The following is an 18,424-nucleotide window of genomic DNA, read 5'->3' as shown; positions in this document are numbered from 1 at the left end:
GTCTGGATTGAAGACATCAGGGATAGGGAGGCAAACAAAAGAAAGTGGAGGATAATGGAAAATAATGAAGCAAACACTAATGCTAGTGCTTATGGTGAAGCTACAGCAATGTTCAAAACTTTGTTTTTAAGAGTTTAAATGATAATGGGCCAATAGTGCCACTTTTGCCCATGCCATTTCTGTTGCGCCAGCAGGACTTGCACTAGCACAAGAGGAAGCTAGCACTTCCGGAAATTAGCTGAAATGCTTGTTTCTGTAATGGGACACGTCAGCGGAGCTCCATTCTACAAGCTGTGCTGACCTGCCCTGTTGTGGAAACAAGCATTTCTGCTTCTTTCCGGATGCTTCAGGATCTGCCAGCTTCCCTTTGCAACAGTGAAGGGTCCTGCTAGTGCAGGGGCAGCATTGGATACTGCCCAAAATGACTTATTTGTCAGTTAACTTTATTAATTTTCGAGCACCAATTTATCATACATTTTTATAAGTTATTGGGCAGTATCCAATGGGATGCAACTACTAACGTAAATTATGTTCCGCTAAACTATTTCTAAATTTACATTAGCAATTGTGCCCTGTTGAACACTGTGCATTCTTTTCTCCCAGACAGTTAATTATACGGAGAAGAATATCCTTCCTGGACGTACCTGATTGAATGGGGCCCGAGGACCATCACCAAGCAAAGGAGTTTTCTGCTGCTGGAAAGGTGGAGGGCCTTGAGAAGGATGTGGCCCCCTTGCAGGGTTCTGCTGTCCTTGAGGCCCTGGTGGCCCTTGCATATTTCCTTGAGGTGCTACCATATTACCTTGTGGAGGTCCCTGCTGTCCTTGTGCACCTGGTGGCCCACGCAATTCCTGTGGAGGTCCCATCATTGAACCCTGAGGTGGGGGACCCCTCATCTCCTGGGGGCCGTGTCCCAGTAAACCATGAGGTCCTCTCATTTCTTGTGGTGGATGACCCATCATCATCCCCTGTGGGCCAGGTCCCTGGTTCTCCCGTGGTCCTGGAGGTCCCTGCATGCCTCTTGGATTAAGTCCCATCAAGGGCCCCTGAGATACAGGACCCTGCATCCCTTGAGCTCCTTGCACTCCATGAGGTGCTTGCATCCCTCTTGGCCCAGGTGGCCCCTGACCACCAGGTGGCCCCTGAGGACCTAAGTGGCCTTGTGGCGTTGGTGGACCTTGTTGACCTAAATGAGTCTGAGGGCCAGGTGGGCCTTGTGGGCCTAAGTGACCTTGAGGTCCAGAATTACCCTGTGGCCCAGGTGGCCCAGGAGGGCCCATTGGCCCATGTGGGCCAGGATGTCTCTGCATTCCTTGATGCCCATGAAGTTCTTGAGGCCTCGGCAGTCCTTGTGGAGGTCCTTGGGGCCCAACAAACCCTTGTGGTCCACCACCTCCTTGGTGTAATGGAGGCCCTTGGGGCCCCATTTGTCCTTGAGGTCCTGGAGGCCTGAATTGTCCCTGTGGCCCAGGTGGTCCCATTTGAGGCATATTCATTGGCATCTGCTGAGGTGGATGGGCCTGCTGAAAGCCTTGAGGCACCTGAGACATTGGACCTTGTCCTGGGAAATGCTGGGGTCCATGAACAGGTCCTCCTGGAGGTGGTTGCTGCTGACCTTGCTCTGCTTGCTTCTGTGCAAGCCTCTCAATCTTCAGTTGCTGAAAATAAAGAAGCAGCTAATTCACGCATACACACAGTTATAAGGAACTACTGGAAAACAAAGTACAGTCTTTATGCATGCAGGTTCTGATTTTAATAGTTTCAACAGAAACTAGTTGGGAAGGGATACAATTATCTAACAAAACCTATTACTACAACATAACTATACAATAGTTGATAACACATTTGTTGGGAACAAGGAAAACTTCTCCACAGGGTTTGGTGGCAACTGTTTATTCATTCCTATGACACTTGGACCCTGCTCCAAAGAGCTCAGTGTGCCTTATATGTGGTTCCCAGCCAGCATCTCATCCAAGCAACGCTTACAGCAGATTCATTTAAATTCGGCAGTAAAATCATGTATCATGTGACTTCAGGCCATTCTCTAAGCCAGATAATGTTATGTTTACCATTATCTCCAGTAATACTACAATTCATCCTACCAACACCCTTACTGGTTTCCTCCATGTTATTATTAATTACTGATCTTACTTTACATACCTCTAGAAGCTGTGGATTGGTGTACTGAAGTGCTGCCATTTCCTGCTCAATCTCTGCCTGTGATTTCTTTTTCTCCTCCATTTTAAGATCTTCCTTTCGGTCATTCAGTGGCTCAGCTGGTGTTGGTATAGGAACTTTATTCTGCATCCAAGCCTGAACAGGATTATAAAAACAGGACCGACTAATACAGTAGGCTTCAAACTATGCTCCTCCCAAATTTGGGGTGCCTCAGTAAGAAGAGCGTTTACAGCAGATAATTAGATAAGCCATTTTTCCTTGCAATATGAAACTGTTCTAGGGCAGGGATGGCCAGTCTCTGTATTCTTGGGTGCACCTCCCCCGCTTTCTGCTAGGGATTAGAACTATATTTTGCCGTGGAAACTGATCACCTTATGAATGATCAGGATCTCTCTAAAGGTTGGCACAACCTTACAAAAAGGGCTTTACACTTATGGAGCACATGCTTTCAGCTATACCTAGGCAAAATTCAAGTATTTTCAGCCATACATTAGAGGCAAGGTCCTGATGTTAATACTGAAACATGGATTCTCTTTTACAATTTAAAGGTAAATTATCTCTGATGAGTGAAACTGGGCAAGTGTGTGTGTGTGTGTGTGTGTGTGAAGTTACAGTTGGCTGTAGGGCATATATTCATAGCTAGGCTTAGCAAGATTTGCTGACACAGAACGTGCCCTAGAATGCACCTCAGAATCCTCTGCAACATGCAGCAATTTGGAGACAGACAAATAATGGTGGAGATAGTTCCTGGAGTGTATAAAGTTTGAACTCCACTGGATTAATTCATCCATATAAGTGCACTGCTGCTAGAGACCTGATGAAATTGGGCTAGGTCAACCATACTATAATTTAGGTACAGCTGCTGAATTTAGCCATCTATTAGACCCTCTTAAGAGTTCATCAATGTGAACTGTACTGCCACTTTGCACTCTAATAGATACTAGTCTAGAATTATTATTAGGCACAGATGTCGCAAAATATTACAATCAATTTAGTCAAATGTTCAGATTTATCACTATTTAAGGCACCACATATAGTTACTAACCTGCTGAAACTGGGCTGGGATTGGTTTTGCGTAGGGAACTTTTTTTTGTGGTACTTTCTTTTGATCCTTTTGCATTACTTCCTCCATTCCCCAGTCCAATCCTGGGATAGTCATCTCAATTTCACTTGTCTCATCTTTCCCTTCAACAAGAAGGTTAAAATAGTCAATTCCATGCAATATAATGATTAAATAAATAAAACCTCTTCCATTTTTCTCAGCCAAAAAGGACATCAAAACAAAAGACGGAGGAAGGATTAAGCCAATTATTTTATGATATATAAAAATTAACTTTCAGATATGCAAAACCTCATCCATGTTTACTCAGTAGCAATTCACACTGTACTCAAGGTGCTTACTCCCAGGAAAGTATCGATAGGATTATGGCCATAATTTCTCTCTTACCCATCTGCTCTTGTTCCATTGCTAGTTTCAGTTGCTCAGGTATTCCCATTCCTGGAATCACTGCAAGGCTATTTGGTTCTAGGTCATCTAGAAAGGGAAAATAAATAGATTTCAGCAAAACATTATATTTTTCCTGGATCTCATTGGGCAGTATTTTAATACTATTACTTAATATCCCTCAATGTTAACATCAACTGTTTTATAATTTACTCCTTCTCTGAGCCACAAGGATTTAAAGTCTCTAAAAGGTACCCTTTCACCAAACATCCTACTGAGATAAAGACTGAGGAAAAACATGTTTCTTTCACTAGATAACTATGCACTGTAATGGCAAGAAGAAAACAAACATGTGAAATTAAAAATATCCTAGAGTTTAAAATTGCAACTGCTGATCTGAATTTAAAATGCACAACCATAATTCCTACATTGTGTTGAACTAGACTATAGAACTGAATATAAATAAATGGAATTACCCCAAATGGTTTTTTTAAGGGGATACACAGTTTTAAGATATAGGATTTTTGACATTATCTTAAATACTGCTACTTGCTTGGCATGTCAGTCTTTTGTCATGTTCATACAAATGGCCATGAAAGTCAGTGTAGGACAGTGAGTAAAGTGTCGCAGCTAGGATTGGGTAGACCAAGGTTCATATCCCCACTCAGCCATAAAGCTCACTGGGTCATCTTGAGCCAGGCACACACTCTCAGCCTAACTTACCTCACAGAGTTTCATTTATTTATTTATTTATTATTTAATTTATTAATCGCCCATCTGGCTGGTCACCCAGCCACTCTGGGCGATGAACAACATACAATAAAACAATAAATTCTACAATAAAAACATTTTCTAAAATACCCTAACCCACCCCAAATGCCTGCCTGAACAGCCACGTTTTTAATGCACGACGGAAGCTCATGTCTTCTGTGAGGACAGAAGAGGGTGGGCTGGGGTGTTGTACACCACCTTAAGCTGCTTGGCAAAAGGTGAGATATTAAAAACAATAAATACATATACCATATTCTACTCCATCTTCTGACATTCCTGGAAGCAGGTTCAGGTTATAACGATCTCGCATTTTATCTCCAGGACGATTGCGGGTCCAGAATTTGCTGTCAAAATTAAAGTAAAAGATAGTATCTTTTGTTGACTTGTAGCCTAAGCTTTCATCTGTAGAGCTAGTCACTCTTAGCACCTTCTATTTCCACGTTCCCCACTCTGAAGATGTAAAAAAAACATTTATTAGCCTCTTCTTGTTTTCTACTGGGTCACTTCAAACTATGGTGGCTACTGAATCAGGTGGTCACTCACCATCTGCCTGTAGGAGAGTAGAGGTATAGTATCCACTCCTTGTTGTGCACATAGTTTCAAGTCACCTAAATAAGCAGTAGGGTTGTTTTACAGCAGAAAAGGGCAATCTGTTCTGCATCAAGAGCCACACTGGAAAGTTATTATTAACCAGAGCTAGACAACTCAAACAAGTGATACATGGTTTGTGGAATATCTTAAAATAATGGAAATTAGTACAACACCAATAGATAGGTTTCACATCTTCTCAGATGTCATTTTTGCCATCTTTAGGAGTGTATAGAATTCAATTATTAGGATATTTCAGAAATATATTTATAAAAATATTTATATCCAACCCCTAAGTATGGATACTATCAGGGCAATAAAAACAGATTTTTAAAGTCCAGAATAAAAAATAAATGCAGGACCACTAAGGAAGGTTCTGCAACACACATAATGTGAAAATAATAAATTAGTTCAAGGAGATGTTACATCAAGGTAGTGTCCAAAATAGAATGTGAGAAATTGCTATTCTGTTATCCTATAACCTTGGTGAGAAATGGTTCAGAATATCAAAAGTTATGATACAACAAATGCAGATGACATTATTTGTCTTCTTTAAACCCTGAAAACATTCAGTCAATCTCTAACTGCAGCATTTGTACATTTACCATATTCTATTAAGTTTCACTCTGTGCCTCTTTTGCCAAATAACTCTTCCAGCTTATTGGTTTACCAGCAGTATTATATGCCTGACATGTTAGAAGTGTGCCATCTGAGTAGCACCTACTAGCATTAGATTTAACTTGGACACAGTGTATTCTTCTTCATACAGATGCGATATAAACTGCCATGAACGGTTATTTTCAGCTGACTGTAGTACTAGTGGAATGGCCTTTATTAAAAACAAATTAGCGATATTACATGAAAATATCTTAGTCTACTATTTTATCCTCCCATGGCATAAGAAAACTAAATTTGTTTTACCTTCTCTCTTGAAAGTTCCTGCAAGAGTGTGTGCATGCACATACACACTGAGGTCAAACATAGATGGAACTGGGACAGAATTGCCAAATAAAAGCAAAATGTTCCTAGGGTCAAAATATTGTAAAGCATCACAATTCAGTCAAAATACCTGGTGTGATCATTTGATCCTGAGCATAGAATGTGTCCTAGAGGATGCCAAGCCAAACTCCAGATCATTCCTTCATGAGCCATTTCCATACCTCCCACTTCCTTTTCCACCCTGAAATATATAAAAAGTAGTTCTGAAATAGATAAAGAGACTATGGACCAAGCACCGAGGTCTATTTGCTATTCAGTTGCTCAAGATTTACAATATTGCTCAATGCAAGTTATTTTCTCTGTATCTGGCACTATAATTTGTGTAAAAACAGTAGCACTATTTATTTACCTGTGACTGCTATTTTCCCCCCAGAGTGGACAGTGACAAGGAGCCAAATCCACAGCCCTTCCATGTGTGTCAATGTACACTCAAGCAGAAACATTTATGATGAAAATTAATCTCTCTACTAACTCCACAAGCATTAGACTAATTCATATTTAGATTTCTTCAACAGCTATATGAGAAGCAAAGCTCTTCAGTCAGTACTGAGAGATGCAAAAATGATCTCAGCGAGAAATCTATAGTTTCAAAAGGTTATGTTAAAATATGACAAATTTCTCACTGTAAATCCCCATCAGATTTGTGACTGAGGTACCTACCCAACATGCCAGAACAGCAATGAACCATCAGACCCCCCACTGGCAAAAAGGCCTTCATGAACCGGATGCCAGGCCACAGCTGCAATGTAAAATTCGCAGTTACTACTATATGTTTACACTTTACCAACAGTGTGCTAGAACAGAGGTGACAGTATCTGCCTAGAAGTTTTTTGTTTGGATGGGGGATAGAGGAGAGGTCACGGTTAGCTAGAAGAAGTGGAAGACAGGCATCAGTGGAGGTACAGAAAAGGAATCTATGATAGTTCAGAGTAGAATTTGTAGTCCTTATGGGAGAACTTGGAGGAGAGGGAAGTGATTTGATGAGTGGAGAGGAGAAGGCTGTTCTAGCAGCTGCATGCAAGGAGGATCACTGGTGGGAAACAGAGAAGATAGCAGAGTGGGCTCACAGATGGACATGAAGAGTGGTGGAAGAGAGGGGATGCAAGAGAAGAGGTGTTGTTAAGGGCAACAAGCTTTAAATATGCAACTTTGAACTTCACAGAGGGGATGGCAGAGAGCCAATGACTAGGAAGAGGTGTAATATAGGAGGAGGAATTTGAGTTTCCAACAGTGGCAAAAGGAACCTCTGTAAAAATAGGAGAACTAAATAAAAAATGGCAATGGCTCAGAAGTCTGAGGGAGAGTCAAGAAGGACAGTAAGATCAACAGCTTCAAAAGTAGCACACAGGTAGAGGAGAATGATGATTGAGAAGAGGTCCTTAGCTTTGACCAGAAGCCAAAAGGAAATCCTGGCAAGAGAAGTTTCAAGTTGACTGGGTAAACAGTAAAAAACCCCAAAGGCCGATTCTGTTGTGCAAATGGCCCCCACTGCTTGCGCAACAGTGGTTTAGCACTTCTGGGGAGCAACTCAAACTGAGCAGAAATGCTCATTTTTGGAAGGGGAAGGTTGGCAGAACTGACAAAAGAGAGTTCCACCAACCTGACCCTTTACAGGAATGAGCATTTCTGCTTGTTTCGGAGCTTGCATGTGGAAGTGCTAATTTGCTGTCGTACAAGCCATGGGGGCTGCTTCCACAATGGAAGTGGTGGGTCTGGCCATACACGGGACAGAAGTAGTGGTGGGCCCTGCATGTGGACAGGCAGGACTGGATAGTGCCCGGAGTAATCAAGCAGTGAGTTAAAGTCAAGTAGTGAGTTGAAGGAGATGAAAGGAGGGTGTGAAGATCATGCATTCAAGGAAACCAGAAGTGAAAAAAGACATGAGGCAGTTCAGATGTTTGAAAGTGGAAGATACCCGTTGTTTTGGACTACAACTCCCACAATCCCTGACCACTGGCCATGCTGGCTGAGGCTGATGGGAGTTGTAGTTCAAAATACCTGGAGGACACTAGGTTGTCTAACCCTGTGCTGGATGCTTTAAGATGGGATGGCAACTAGCCAGTTAGGATAACTTACAATATCCTTCAATTTTGTTAGTTTAAATTTCACAGTTGCTTTCAGTCTACTCAAATGTAAATTAATTAAAAGACAGTGGCAACAGTTATATTTCAGTTGTACTACAGATCACAGAAACTGGAGTGATATAACTACACCAGCCTGGTGGCTCAGGATGGACTTAAACTAATTGTTTTTGAGAGTCTTGAACATCCAACCACCAAGCTCAGAAACAGCGAACACAGAAGTCATTTTTAACCTGTAGCTTCCTTCTTATGACCCCTGAAGACCTGAAGTTCTTCTTTCAGATTTCGGATATCAAAGAGTTTGCAGAGGTGATCACGAGATGCTGTAAGTAGCCAGTTGCCATTTAGATTTAATTTGACTTCCATCACAGTGTTTTTATGAGCATGTCTGGAAGAAATTGTAAAAAAGGTAACTGTAAAGAATTTAACACATTAGCAATTAAACCAAACCAATAGAAGCTCCAAATGTAACCACTGCTTGGGCTCCGAACATCTCAGGCACTTGAAATTATTCTATTTTTAAAGAAAATGTTTTATAGAAACAGCTCAGGATTATGAGATTTTCAACAGGAGTGGTAATGGCAGGTCCCATTCTGCACATTACAGTAGACGAGGGGGGAAAAGAAGCATAGATCATTCATCTCCTTCAAGGTAACATATAAATTAATTCTAAGGAGGTAACTGAAGTGGAAAAGGGGGATATAAATGCTTCGATAAACAAACAAAACTATTATCCACTGAAGCTAGTGCTCTAATCTGGAGACTTGCCATAGCAGTGGGCAAGCATTCAACATTTCTCTTAGCATGCTCTTACCACACAACCATAACAGAGAAAAAAGAGGGGGAACAGGTGGACAGGAGTACTTATTTCTTCCTAAGGGACAAACTGTGATCTGGGAGATCTGTGACTGGACTTTCCATCTTTAACATTTCTTTAAAACCAAGGCATGGGTGGCATAGTAGATTGCATTGGAACCGTGATGCTGGGTGAGGTTAACCCTTCCTCCTCATGCTTTCTCCCCAGTGTAAATGCTTCCACAAGCTGCTACTTGCCCTATTAGGGAAAATGTATGTGTACCTAATAGGACAAACAGCAGCGAGGGCAGAGGGATGGAAGACAATTAAAATCAAGGAAGTAGCAGATGGGGAAGGATTAATCTTCCTTTCCCAGTGCCATGGTATCAACACAATCCCACACATCATCTATTTATGGCTGGGTTTTACAGACATGGGTAATTGGCCTGGCAGTACCCCATTTTATCCTCACAACAGCTCTGTAAGGTAGCTTAGGCTGAGAGCTAGCTCAAGATCACCCAGTCAGCTTCACGGACATGGGGATTTAAACTTGGGTCTCCCTAGTCCAACACTCAAACCACTACACCATGCTCATTCTCTGGCATCATCTGGCTGCACACCCTAACATTTTTAAGTGTTTCCTAGTTATTAGCCTCCCAGACAGAACATCCTAAATTACATTTTATGGTCCCCAAAATAATAAAAATAACAGTTTGGGCCTTGGGCATGCCTATTATATTTCTCACTGAGTTTTCCTTTAAAAATAGTTCTCCCACCAAATCCTAAACATTTCTTTTTAAACTTGGGATAGTTTAACTCAGGGGTAGGGAAATGTTTTGGCCCCTGAGCTGAATGATGTCAAGGGAAAGGGCCCTTCCCTCCTGAAGCCCCGCCCCAACGTCCTCAGTTCCCAGCTCAGTGCTACAGAAAGGGCTGCTATTCCACAGCTCTGAGCTGGGGAAACCCAGGAAGGGTGGGGCTTTGGGGGATGGGGGCATGGCCTTGCAAAAGAACTGGTGGGCCAGATGGAGAACTTCTGCAGGCTGTATTTGGCTTGCGGGCTGGAGGTTCCCTATCCCTGGTTTAACTGGAAGGTGAACAGATGATTAGCAAAGATTTTTTAAAAGCCACTTCGTTTCAAGGTGTTTTTCTCTCCCTGCATATAAGAAATCCAACAGGTCTTATCATGACCATTTTAACCCAGAGAACACATTTCTGCCTCAATAAAGAACAGATTTCACAAGTCTTAAAAGTAAAACATATCTGAAGTCTGCAACAGACCACTTGGGCATGGATAGATTTGTTAACAAGGGGGAAGTGTGTATAAGGGATACTAGATCAGATCAAAGGTCCATTTAGTCCAGCATCCAGTTTCCCACAGTGGCCAGCCAGATGCTTCCAGGAAGCCCACAAGGGAATGAAAGCAACAACCCTCTCCTGCTATTGCATCCTCCAGAAACCGCCTCTGGTCCTGGAGGTTCCAGCTAGCTATTATGGCCAGTAGCCACTGATCGACCTCCACTCCATAAATTTGTCTAACCCCATTTTAAAGCTATCTAAGGTAGTGGCCGTTATCGCATCCTGTGGTAATGAATTCCTTAAGGGTGCAATCCTATGTATGTTTAGACAAAAAAAAGTCCTACAACTCTCAGCATTCCCCCGCCAGCATGCCCAGCAAGAGGGATGCTGAGAGTTGTAGGACGTTTTTCTGTCTAAACATGCATAGGATTGTCCTCTAAGTTAATTATGTATTGTGTGAAGTACTGTCTTTTTTCTGCCATGCCAATCAATTTCACTGGGTGACCCAGAATCCTAGTAATATGAGAGAGGGATAACAAATCCTTTCTACTCACTTTCTCCACAACACACATAATTTTATAACCACCCTCGATGTATTTTTGGCCATTCTTCCCCTCATCTTTTTTAAAAAATAAAAGGTCCCAACACTTTAGCCTTTCATCACAGGGAAGGTGTTCTAATCCCTTTATCATTCTGATCGCCCTTTTCACCTTTTTTCTAGCTACACAATATCGCAGCCTTCCCCAACCTGGCGTCCTCCAAATACTAGCCCAGGAGGATGGGAGTTGTAGCCCAACACATCTGGAGGGCATCAAGTTGGGGAAGACTGCAGTATGCCTTTTGAGATGGGGAAATCAGCTCAGACAGTATTCCAAATGCAATCAATAACAGAGTTCTAAATCAGTACTCAATAAATCCAAAGAGGTTCAAAGCACAACAATGTCTGGCAATGAGAGCCCAGACACCAACTGCAATTGCACTTACAGTGTAGCAAGGCTCTGGCCAGTCTTTGGATCCCAAAATTTGATTGGCTGTTGACTATCTTTACTTCCAGAAACCACTAAACCCTTTGTTGGATGCCAGTCAACACACTTGACATCGGCACCATGGCCTGTTGAAAACACAAAAGTACTATTGATTAAGAGATTTCACACAGAAAATTAAATAATGAAAATCTATCCAACCTATAAAGTGGCACAATACTTTAAGCAAGCTCCAGAAAATGTGCCTTGATTGGCATTAAATATTTTATGTCTTAAAAGTCGGTTGGTTTCCTTCAAGAATGTCAAACTTGTACAAAGCTGAGCGTCCCCACATAAAAGTTATTTTTAGTTACTAAAACATAGTAAATTAAATATGTCAGAACACATCAATATAAGTTCAAAATTAGTTTGGAGTAGGAAACTATATTAACATGAATTTATTAATATCTAGATTTCAATAATGCATATAAACATTTTTTCCAATGGTGAAAGAAAATAAATGATTACAATGTAGCATGACTTCAGCTCACAAACAGAACTTATTTTTTACAGTTATTTTAAATCCAAGCATTTGCAAGATTGTATGCTGTGATGTAAAAGGTATGGGGATTCTATGTGATAACCTCCAGCTGGCTGAATTAATAAGCTACCTTTCATTGTAATATTATTTTGTCCTTTTTAGACAGATAACATTGTGTGTGCAAAATAATCCACCTATTTGCAGAAGATGAATGAACTCCAAGCTGAATTCATTACATATTTTTTTCAACTAGTTCTAAAAGAAAACCGCAAAAGCTTTGGATCATCATGGTTTTTCAGAATCTTTCAAACAGTATCAGCAATGAATGAAAATCATAGGAGCAGGACACAAACACTAAAACAGCAGATTTGCTGTTTACGACTGCAGTTTTTGTAATTGCTATTGAGATTTGCAATTTGATTTTCTGTGTCTGGCTATCTCGTTTCCAAAGTTTGTAACCTGAACGCTGGAATAAATCCAGACTGTCTATAATTGAACATATGCGACCATCTAGTAAGGATGATCCACATATGGATGATCCTTCTGGATGTAGTCCTGAAAGAGACACCTGGGTGTTTCCGGACAAGGCTTTTAAAGTGTCATCAATCTACTTCATTCATGGAATTTTTTTTGGGGGGGGGGTCCAGATGTCATCATCTTTTGCTTGAAACCCTCCCAAATTTTCTCACTGCTTCTTCTGTCTTTTTTCTTAACACGAAAAATCCGTTAATAAGAAATATCAGAATAGCGGCACAATCCCTTCCAACTGGTGGTGCTAGGAGCTCTCCGTCTGGAAGCACCCAGCATAGGAAAAGTCTGCATCTAGCACCCATCTTTCTGTGTGTGTAGAGACTGATTCCAGGCAGCTTCCTTCCCACCACATCACAATTCATGATCAGCATTGTCAAAGCTGACAGTATCAAGCATCTATTGGTGGTGAACCTCACACACATAGTAGCATGTATAAAGACCTTGGGGCCATATGCTTTGTTCAAAACCCTCCTGCTTTTCTTTGTTTTAAAAAGCATGTTCTCAGCAAGCATATTATTAGCCTTCCTAAAGTAATGTATTTTTAAGGTTTTGTTTGGAACATTTATACCTGTAATTCAGAAGCTTCCTTCCTTCAATCATTAACCATTTGTATTTTAAAATAAAACAGAACCTTAATTGGTTGCCTGGAATTGATTCTTATTCACCACTGGTGACCAGGGACTGATTATTTACAAGGTGTGTAGTGCAACCCTAATCATACTTACTTAGATGTGGAACTTACTCCCTAGTAAGCACGCAGAGAATAGCATTCTAATTCAGTCTATTAAAATTACACTCTTACTTGCTCTACAAGTAAGAAAATGCAGCTACAAATTCTCTGATCTATAACTAGTGCCCTTTTTGTTTTTGCTGAACTTGGAATTTGTCAGGAAATGGGAAAGAAATATTAAGATGCATGAAAATATACTGGAGGAGAAGGATCCAGTCTGAAAGACAACAGATCTAGGTCATGAGAAGAACCTAAAATTGTTCTGAATAAAGCTGTTCTGGCTAGGGCATGATGGGAGTTGTAGGACATTTTTATGTCTAAACATGCATAGGATTGTGCCCTTAACCATCTTAGATTCTTTATAGTGTGGGCTTCAGTACCTTATTAACTATGCAATCATATAGATGTCTACTTAGAAGTAAGTTCCATTGAGTTCAATGGGGTTTGCTCCCAGGTCTGGGGGTGTAGACTAAAAAGCTGATTTATGTTTTTGAGTCTACCTCTTTAGTAAAAACTAACAATGACAGCAACAGTTAACATTGTGCCTGCCCTGCAAATTCAATTTGGAATTAAACACGACAGTCAAGTGATTCTTATGGAATAAAGTCATATTGTAAGCATTTGGGCTGAAATATTTACATTGATTATAATCAATTAGATTAATAGAATTAAGCACTTTTGATCAGCTAAAAAGGTGTCCTGAAAATGGAGCAGTAGGTTTAAATGTTTTTCACAAAATATTAAAAATGCAGATGGTAAGCACCATCTTAAAATAGGAATTTCCCCTTCTCTCACTCAAAGGAGGGAATTCCTCTGGCTTGATATAAGTGATCATATAAAAGTATGCTTTTTTGCCTCAGAATTATTGTTTGGCTCATGGAAATGTATACGAAATTGATTATCAAGTAAAATTCATACAATTAATTGACTAAGATTTCTTTAACTAGGTGACAGCCTTAGCAACCCTGTATTGTTTAAAAATGTCTTCCAATCATGAGGGACAAACACCAACAAGAATCCAAAAGCAGTGGACTCAAGCTACTGAAATCGGGTTGGCTTTGCCCTTTAATAAATAATATGTCTAAAGCAGCTTTTTCTATGTAGTCATGACACAGCAGTATATATTGCACTTCCTAGCTGCGATTACTGTGAAAGAACTGAGGGTGGGATTGGGGAGATTATTCCATTCACACAGTGGAGATGCTGTACCAATATGGTGGCCTAAAGCAGCCTGCACAGATGCAAATCTCAAAAGGTCTTGCCTGCAGCCTGCATGGATCATAAGCAGCTTTCTGCAGGTGTAATTTTAATAATACCTGCTCCATGCAGACTGGGTTTTGCCTCCACTCTTAGCCTATTTTTTAGTGACAGCCAGAAAATAAAGCACCCCCTACTCCACCCATGCATATGCAATTTATCAGATTAATTGTAATTATTAGATTAGGTATGATGATCCAATTCAAGTTTAAAGCCATGAGAATTAGATAGTAATTGTTGTGATTAAGGTTCTGGGAGGATATTAGATGAATACTGCAGAAACATCACAATTTTTTTTCATAGATCTTGGAATATTCATAGGCTGCAATCACTTTGCCCACCCAACATGGACAGAAATGTTTCCATCTGAGATTCTTTAGTGTATGGGTTTCACTGCTCAGATTATTCCATATGCTAAGGAGCTTTGCCCTTAAGTTTCTTGAACAGCATTCTCTGATGTCACAAAGCAAAGCACTTCTGAAACTGATTGGATTTTCACAAACAGCTTGTGATATGGCATGAAGTGGGGGGGGTCTGGTTAAATGGCTCTTTGTATCTATAATCTTCAGCAACAACAGCTTGTATCTCTTGTGTAGTTGAGGAGTATTCATCAAAAGAATACTCTGACTTATATCTATCAATATCAAAGAACATTAAAAACGCTGTTGTTCAGGCAGGCATTTGGGGTGGGTTAGGGTATTTTAGAAAATGTTTTTATTGTAGAATTTTATTGTTTTAAACTGTTTTTATTGTATGTTGTACATCGCCCAGAGTGGCTGGGTGACCAGCCAGATGGGCAATTAATAAATTTAATAATAATAATAATACCCACTTGGTGGAATATAAGGTGTCAAAGGCTCTATAGATCCTTCCTAGAAAAATTAAACCTGCCATAAACATGTTTATGGAGGCTTTATTCATTGGATTTGTTACATGATTTTATATAGATGTTTTAATGTAAGCCGCTTTGAAATCTCTTCTAGAAAAAAATGCCTATATGTAAACAAATAAGTAAAAAATAATATTACACTGGTACACTGATATGGAACCTCATCTTCATCCTGCTATCACATGAAACTCTTGCATGGACAGGCTGCCCCATTCATTTCAACTGACTTAGCAGAGACATTGTAGGAGCAAAACACACACATAGATCTGCTCCCTCCACTGAAATGAATGGACCAGTCCTTCCAGGCTGATGAGTTTCATGTAAACTCTGGGGCTTTTGCACCCACTGGAAATTCCTGGATCAGGCTGCAGATCTGTAAAAAGAAGTATGGCTAATAAAAAGCGACTCTCCATCTCAGAAGAAATCTTTCACACTTTTTGGATATCCTGTCTTGGTGGACCTCTGTTATAACCCTTAACATTTTGATTCATTCTAGATTCTTTGGAACCTTATTTGTTGTACAATATGCACAATGATATGCATTTCATCTTCCTGTAATAAACTAGGCTAGTATTTTAGTGCTCATGTGTATTTGTGTGTGTGTAGACAGTCATATATGTTCCCTTTATGCAGAGGTGTGTAAAGCCTGAGGGGGAAAATGGGAAAAATAATTGAAAGGGCCCCTGCTAAAAAGGAAAAAAAAGGTCTATTCAAAACCAGGGGGAAATGGTGGAGGAAACTGCTGTTACTGGTAATTGCTGAATACATATGTATGTGTAAAATTTGAACTATTTAAAGGAAGTAAGGGACCAGGTTAAAAGTTGAGGACTGTGAGGAGCATGAGCTAAGATTAGAAGCATTCTACCCCTTATCCCAATGAACAGGGATGGAGAACTATTCTGGCTCTGGGGTATGGACTGCAACGCCCCAAGGGCTAGATGATGCAGGGGGCAGGGGCCCTCCCAAAGCCCCACCCCCTGACATCATCAGCCTCTTTTCTCTGTGCAGAGGGACACGGAGCGATACCCCTTTGTGCCTCCCTCTGCATGGAGAATGGGGCTGCCTTTCCCTGTTCAACGCTACAGAAAGGCTGCCTTTTCCCAGCAATGAGCATTGGGCAGGGCCTAGGATACAGGCTGGTAAGCCAGATGGGGAACCCCCACGGGCTGGTAGTTCCTCATCCCTGCTATAAAAATCCCACTGATATCAAAATGGTCGGGTAAATCAGTTTTGCTAGTCCGGCTGGGCCCTCTTTCTGATATTAGATGAAAATTATGAAAGCCATTAGTGAACAGTAATTAACCAAAAACCCAATCCTAGCAGAAATGAGAAAATTGACTGGTGTAGATTAGAATCATAGAATAGTCATAGAATAGTAGAGTTAGAAGGGGCCTACAAGACCATCGAGTCCAACCCCCTGCTCAATGCAGGAATCCAAGTCAGAGCATACCTGACAGATGGCTGTCCATCTGTCTATTAGAATACATTTAATTAGATTCCCAAAAAGCTAGATGTAGCAGAAGACATAACTCATCAAAACATAAAACCGTATGATGCTGGCAAAGAAGTCACTATAGGCTGAATCAGAGCTCTGCTCATGGGATGCCCTGCTGGAAGGAAGGTGTGGGGAGGAGATTTTCACCAATTCCTCCTTTCCCCTGCAGCACAGTGCTACCTCCTCCTTTGTCTAGGAGGGTCCCCAACTCTTTGGAGCAGCTTTTCAGGGGTCACAAGGGGCTGTAGGGGGAAGGGGAACTGGTGAATATCACTGCCTCCCCTTCCTCCAGTGGGAGCCTCTTCCACAAACGAAAGGAGCCTTGCATTGATGAAAGGGCATGTCCAGATACAACCCTACGCTTTCCACTTTAATCACAATCTGAAATTTAGAATTAGTTTCCCCTAAATTTTTGTAAAATGAAATTAAATGTGGTTAAGAATTTTAGTATAAATTACTATTTCTAATTTAAATATATTCCTGTTTAAAAGAAAATATATTTTGGTTATGGTAGGAAAAATATTACAGAATTTAATAAATTTCACATACATTTCGTGACTAAATAAGGTCATAAATGCAAGAAGATATAAGCAAAAATTGAATAGAGAATCTTTGGACAATTAAATAATGAATTAGCTTTATCATTACATAAAGAATTAAAGTGCTTTAAATGTGATTAAAATGTGAGGAACTTTGTATTTTTACAATAAAACGTTACAAGTTGTAGACAAATCTGATGCAAAGCTGTTATATTATAAATTGTTTATCAGCAATCTACAGCCAAACAACAATAATTCTACAAACTAAAACACGCCCTGGATCCCAGTTAACTCTGTGCATCTGTTAAAACAATACAATTAAACAGCGATAGCCAATGGAATTTTAAGACAACGTTTTATAAAACTGGTCATTACTGTTTAGTAGTTATATCGATTAAAGGTATGCAACTACAACAGGAAAAGGCAATAGCTGTCCTAAATCTAAAAATGTCCAGTTTACAGCAATAAAAATCAAGAACAAAAATAAGCAATATAAGAAAATGTGAGGAGTAAGCAGAAGTATATCGCGTGTGGGGGAAAGGTTTCCTCAGTGTGTCCCCCCCCCATTTTGATTCAGAAAACTTGTGCCCCTGTTTTAATTCAGGTGGATAGAGTAAGGGAGGTTGAAATACATGTCAGTAATGCAGTGATTAATATTTACTAAGCTGAGCGTCAATACTGCACAAATTTTCAAATACTATTTACTGTCTTGACAATGGTAAATGGGCAGAACCTGAGTAAGAGTCCTTCAGCTCCTGGAACAACAAAATTATCATTTGCTTTCTTAAGAGTGCCTAACGTAGTATGTTAATGGCGTCTAGCAAATAACAAACATTATTATCTTTAGTGTCTGTTTCTAAGGAATTCAGCCAGAGTATATTTCCTTTTCACTGTCCTTTTTATTCAGGACAAGATGTTGATTTTCTGGCTGACCGGACCAAGGTTGAAACAAACAAAAAAGGTTTCTTACATACATGCAAGCGCTACCCTAGGTTTTATTTATTTATTTAATTTACAATATTTATAGACTGCTCCGCATCAGAAGGTTTTGGAGCAGTGAACAACATGGTAAAAGAATAAAACAATAGGTTAAAAGAGTTAAAACATTTTTAAAAAAAGACAACCCCCAACAAAGTGGAATTTACAAACCATGGCTGGTCATGCAAGGAAGGCCTCTTGAAAGAACGTCTTCAGGCAGCCTGGGAAGGAACACAATGTTGGTGCCTGCCTGACCTCTAAAGGCAGGGAATTCCACAGGAAGGGGGCCACCACACTGAAGGCTCTTTTCCTGGTGGACTCCAACCGGGCCATGGGTCCATGTGGAA

At 40.4% G+C, this 18,424-nt stretch overlaps 1 protein-coding gene across 4 annotated transcripts in view; it reads right to left on the bottom strand.

Moving 5' to 3' along the window:
- WDR33 (WD repeat domain 33) overlaps nt 1-18,424 on the bottom strand; it is an 81,101-nt gene that overhangs the window by 15,627 nt on the left and 47,050 nt on the right. For all 4 annotated transcript variants that reach the window (XM_084846743.1, XM_084846742.1, XM_084846744.1 and 1 more), the window contains 9 exons: nt 11,140-11,266; nt 8,295-8,449; nt 6,641-6,719; nt 6,051-6,161; nt 4,643-4,737; nt 3,626-3,712; nt 3,224-3,363; nt 2,161-2,313; nt 645-1,658 (listed from right to left, as the gene is read on the bottom strand). In XM_084846743.1, the coding sequence (XP_084702869.1) occupies nt 645-1,658; nt 2,161-2,313; nt 3,224-3,363; nt 3,626-3,712; nt 4,643-4,737; nt 6,051-6,161; nt 6,641-6,719; nt 8,295-8,449; nt 11,140-11,266 (1,961 nt within the window). The remainder of the gene's footprint in view (nt 1-644; nt 1,659-2,160; nt 2,314-3,223; nt 3,364-3,625; nt 3,713-4,642; nt 4,738-6,050; nt 6,162-6,640; nt 6,720-8,294; nt 8,450-11,139; nt 11,267-18,424) is intronic.

This window comes from Heloderma suspectum, chromosome 3 (genome assembly GCF_057233095.1).
Source record: "Heloderma suspectum isolate Gila_16-S chromosome 3, 16-S_ref, whole genome shotgun sequence".
Taxonomy (NCBI): Eukaryota; Metazoa; Chordata; class Lepidosauria; order Squamata; family Helodermatidae; genus Heloderma; species Heloderma suspectum.
Note: the sequence above shows the minus strand (reverse complement) of the source record. Positions and strands in the feature narration are given on the sequence as shown.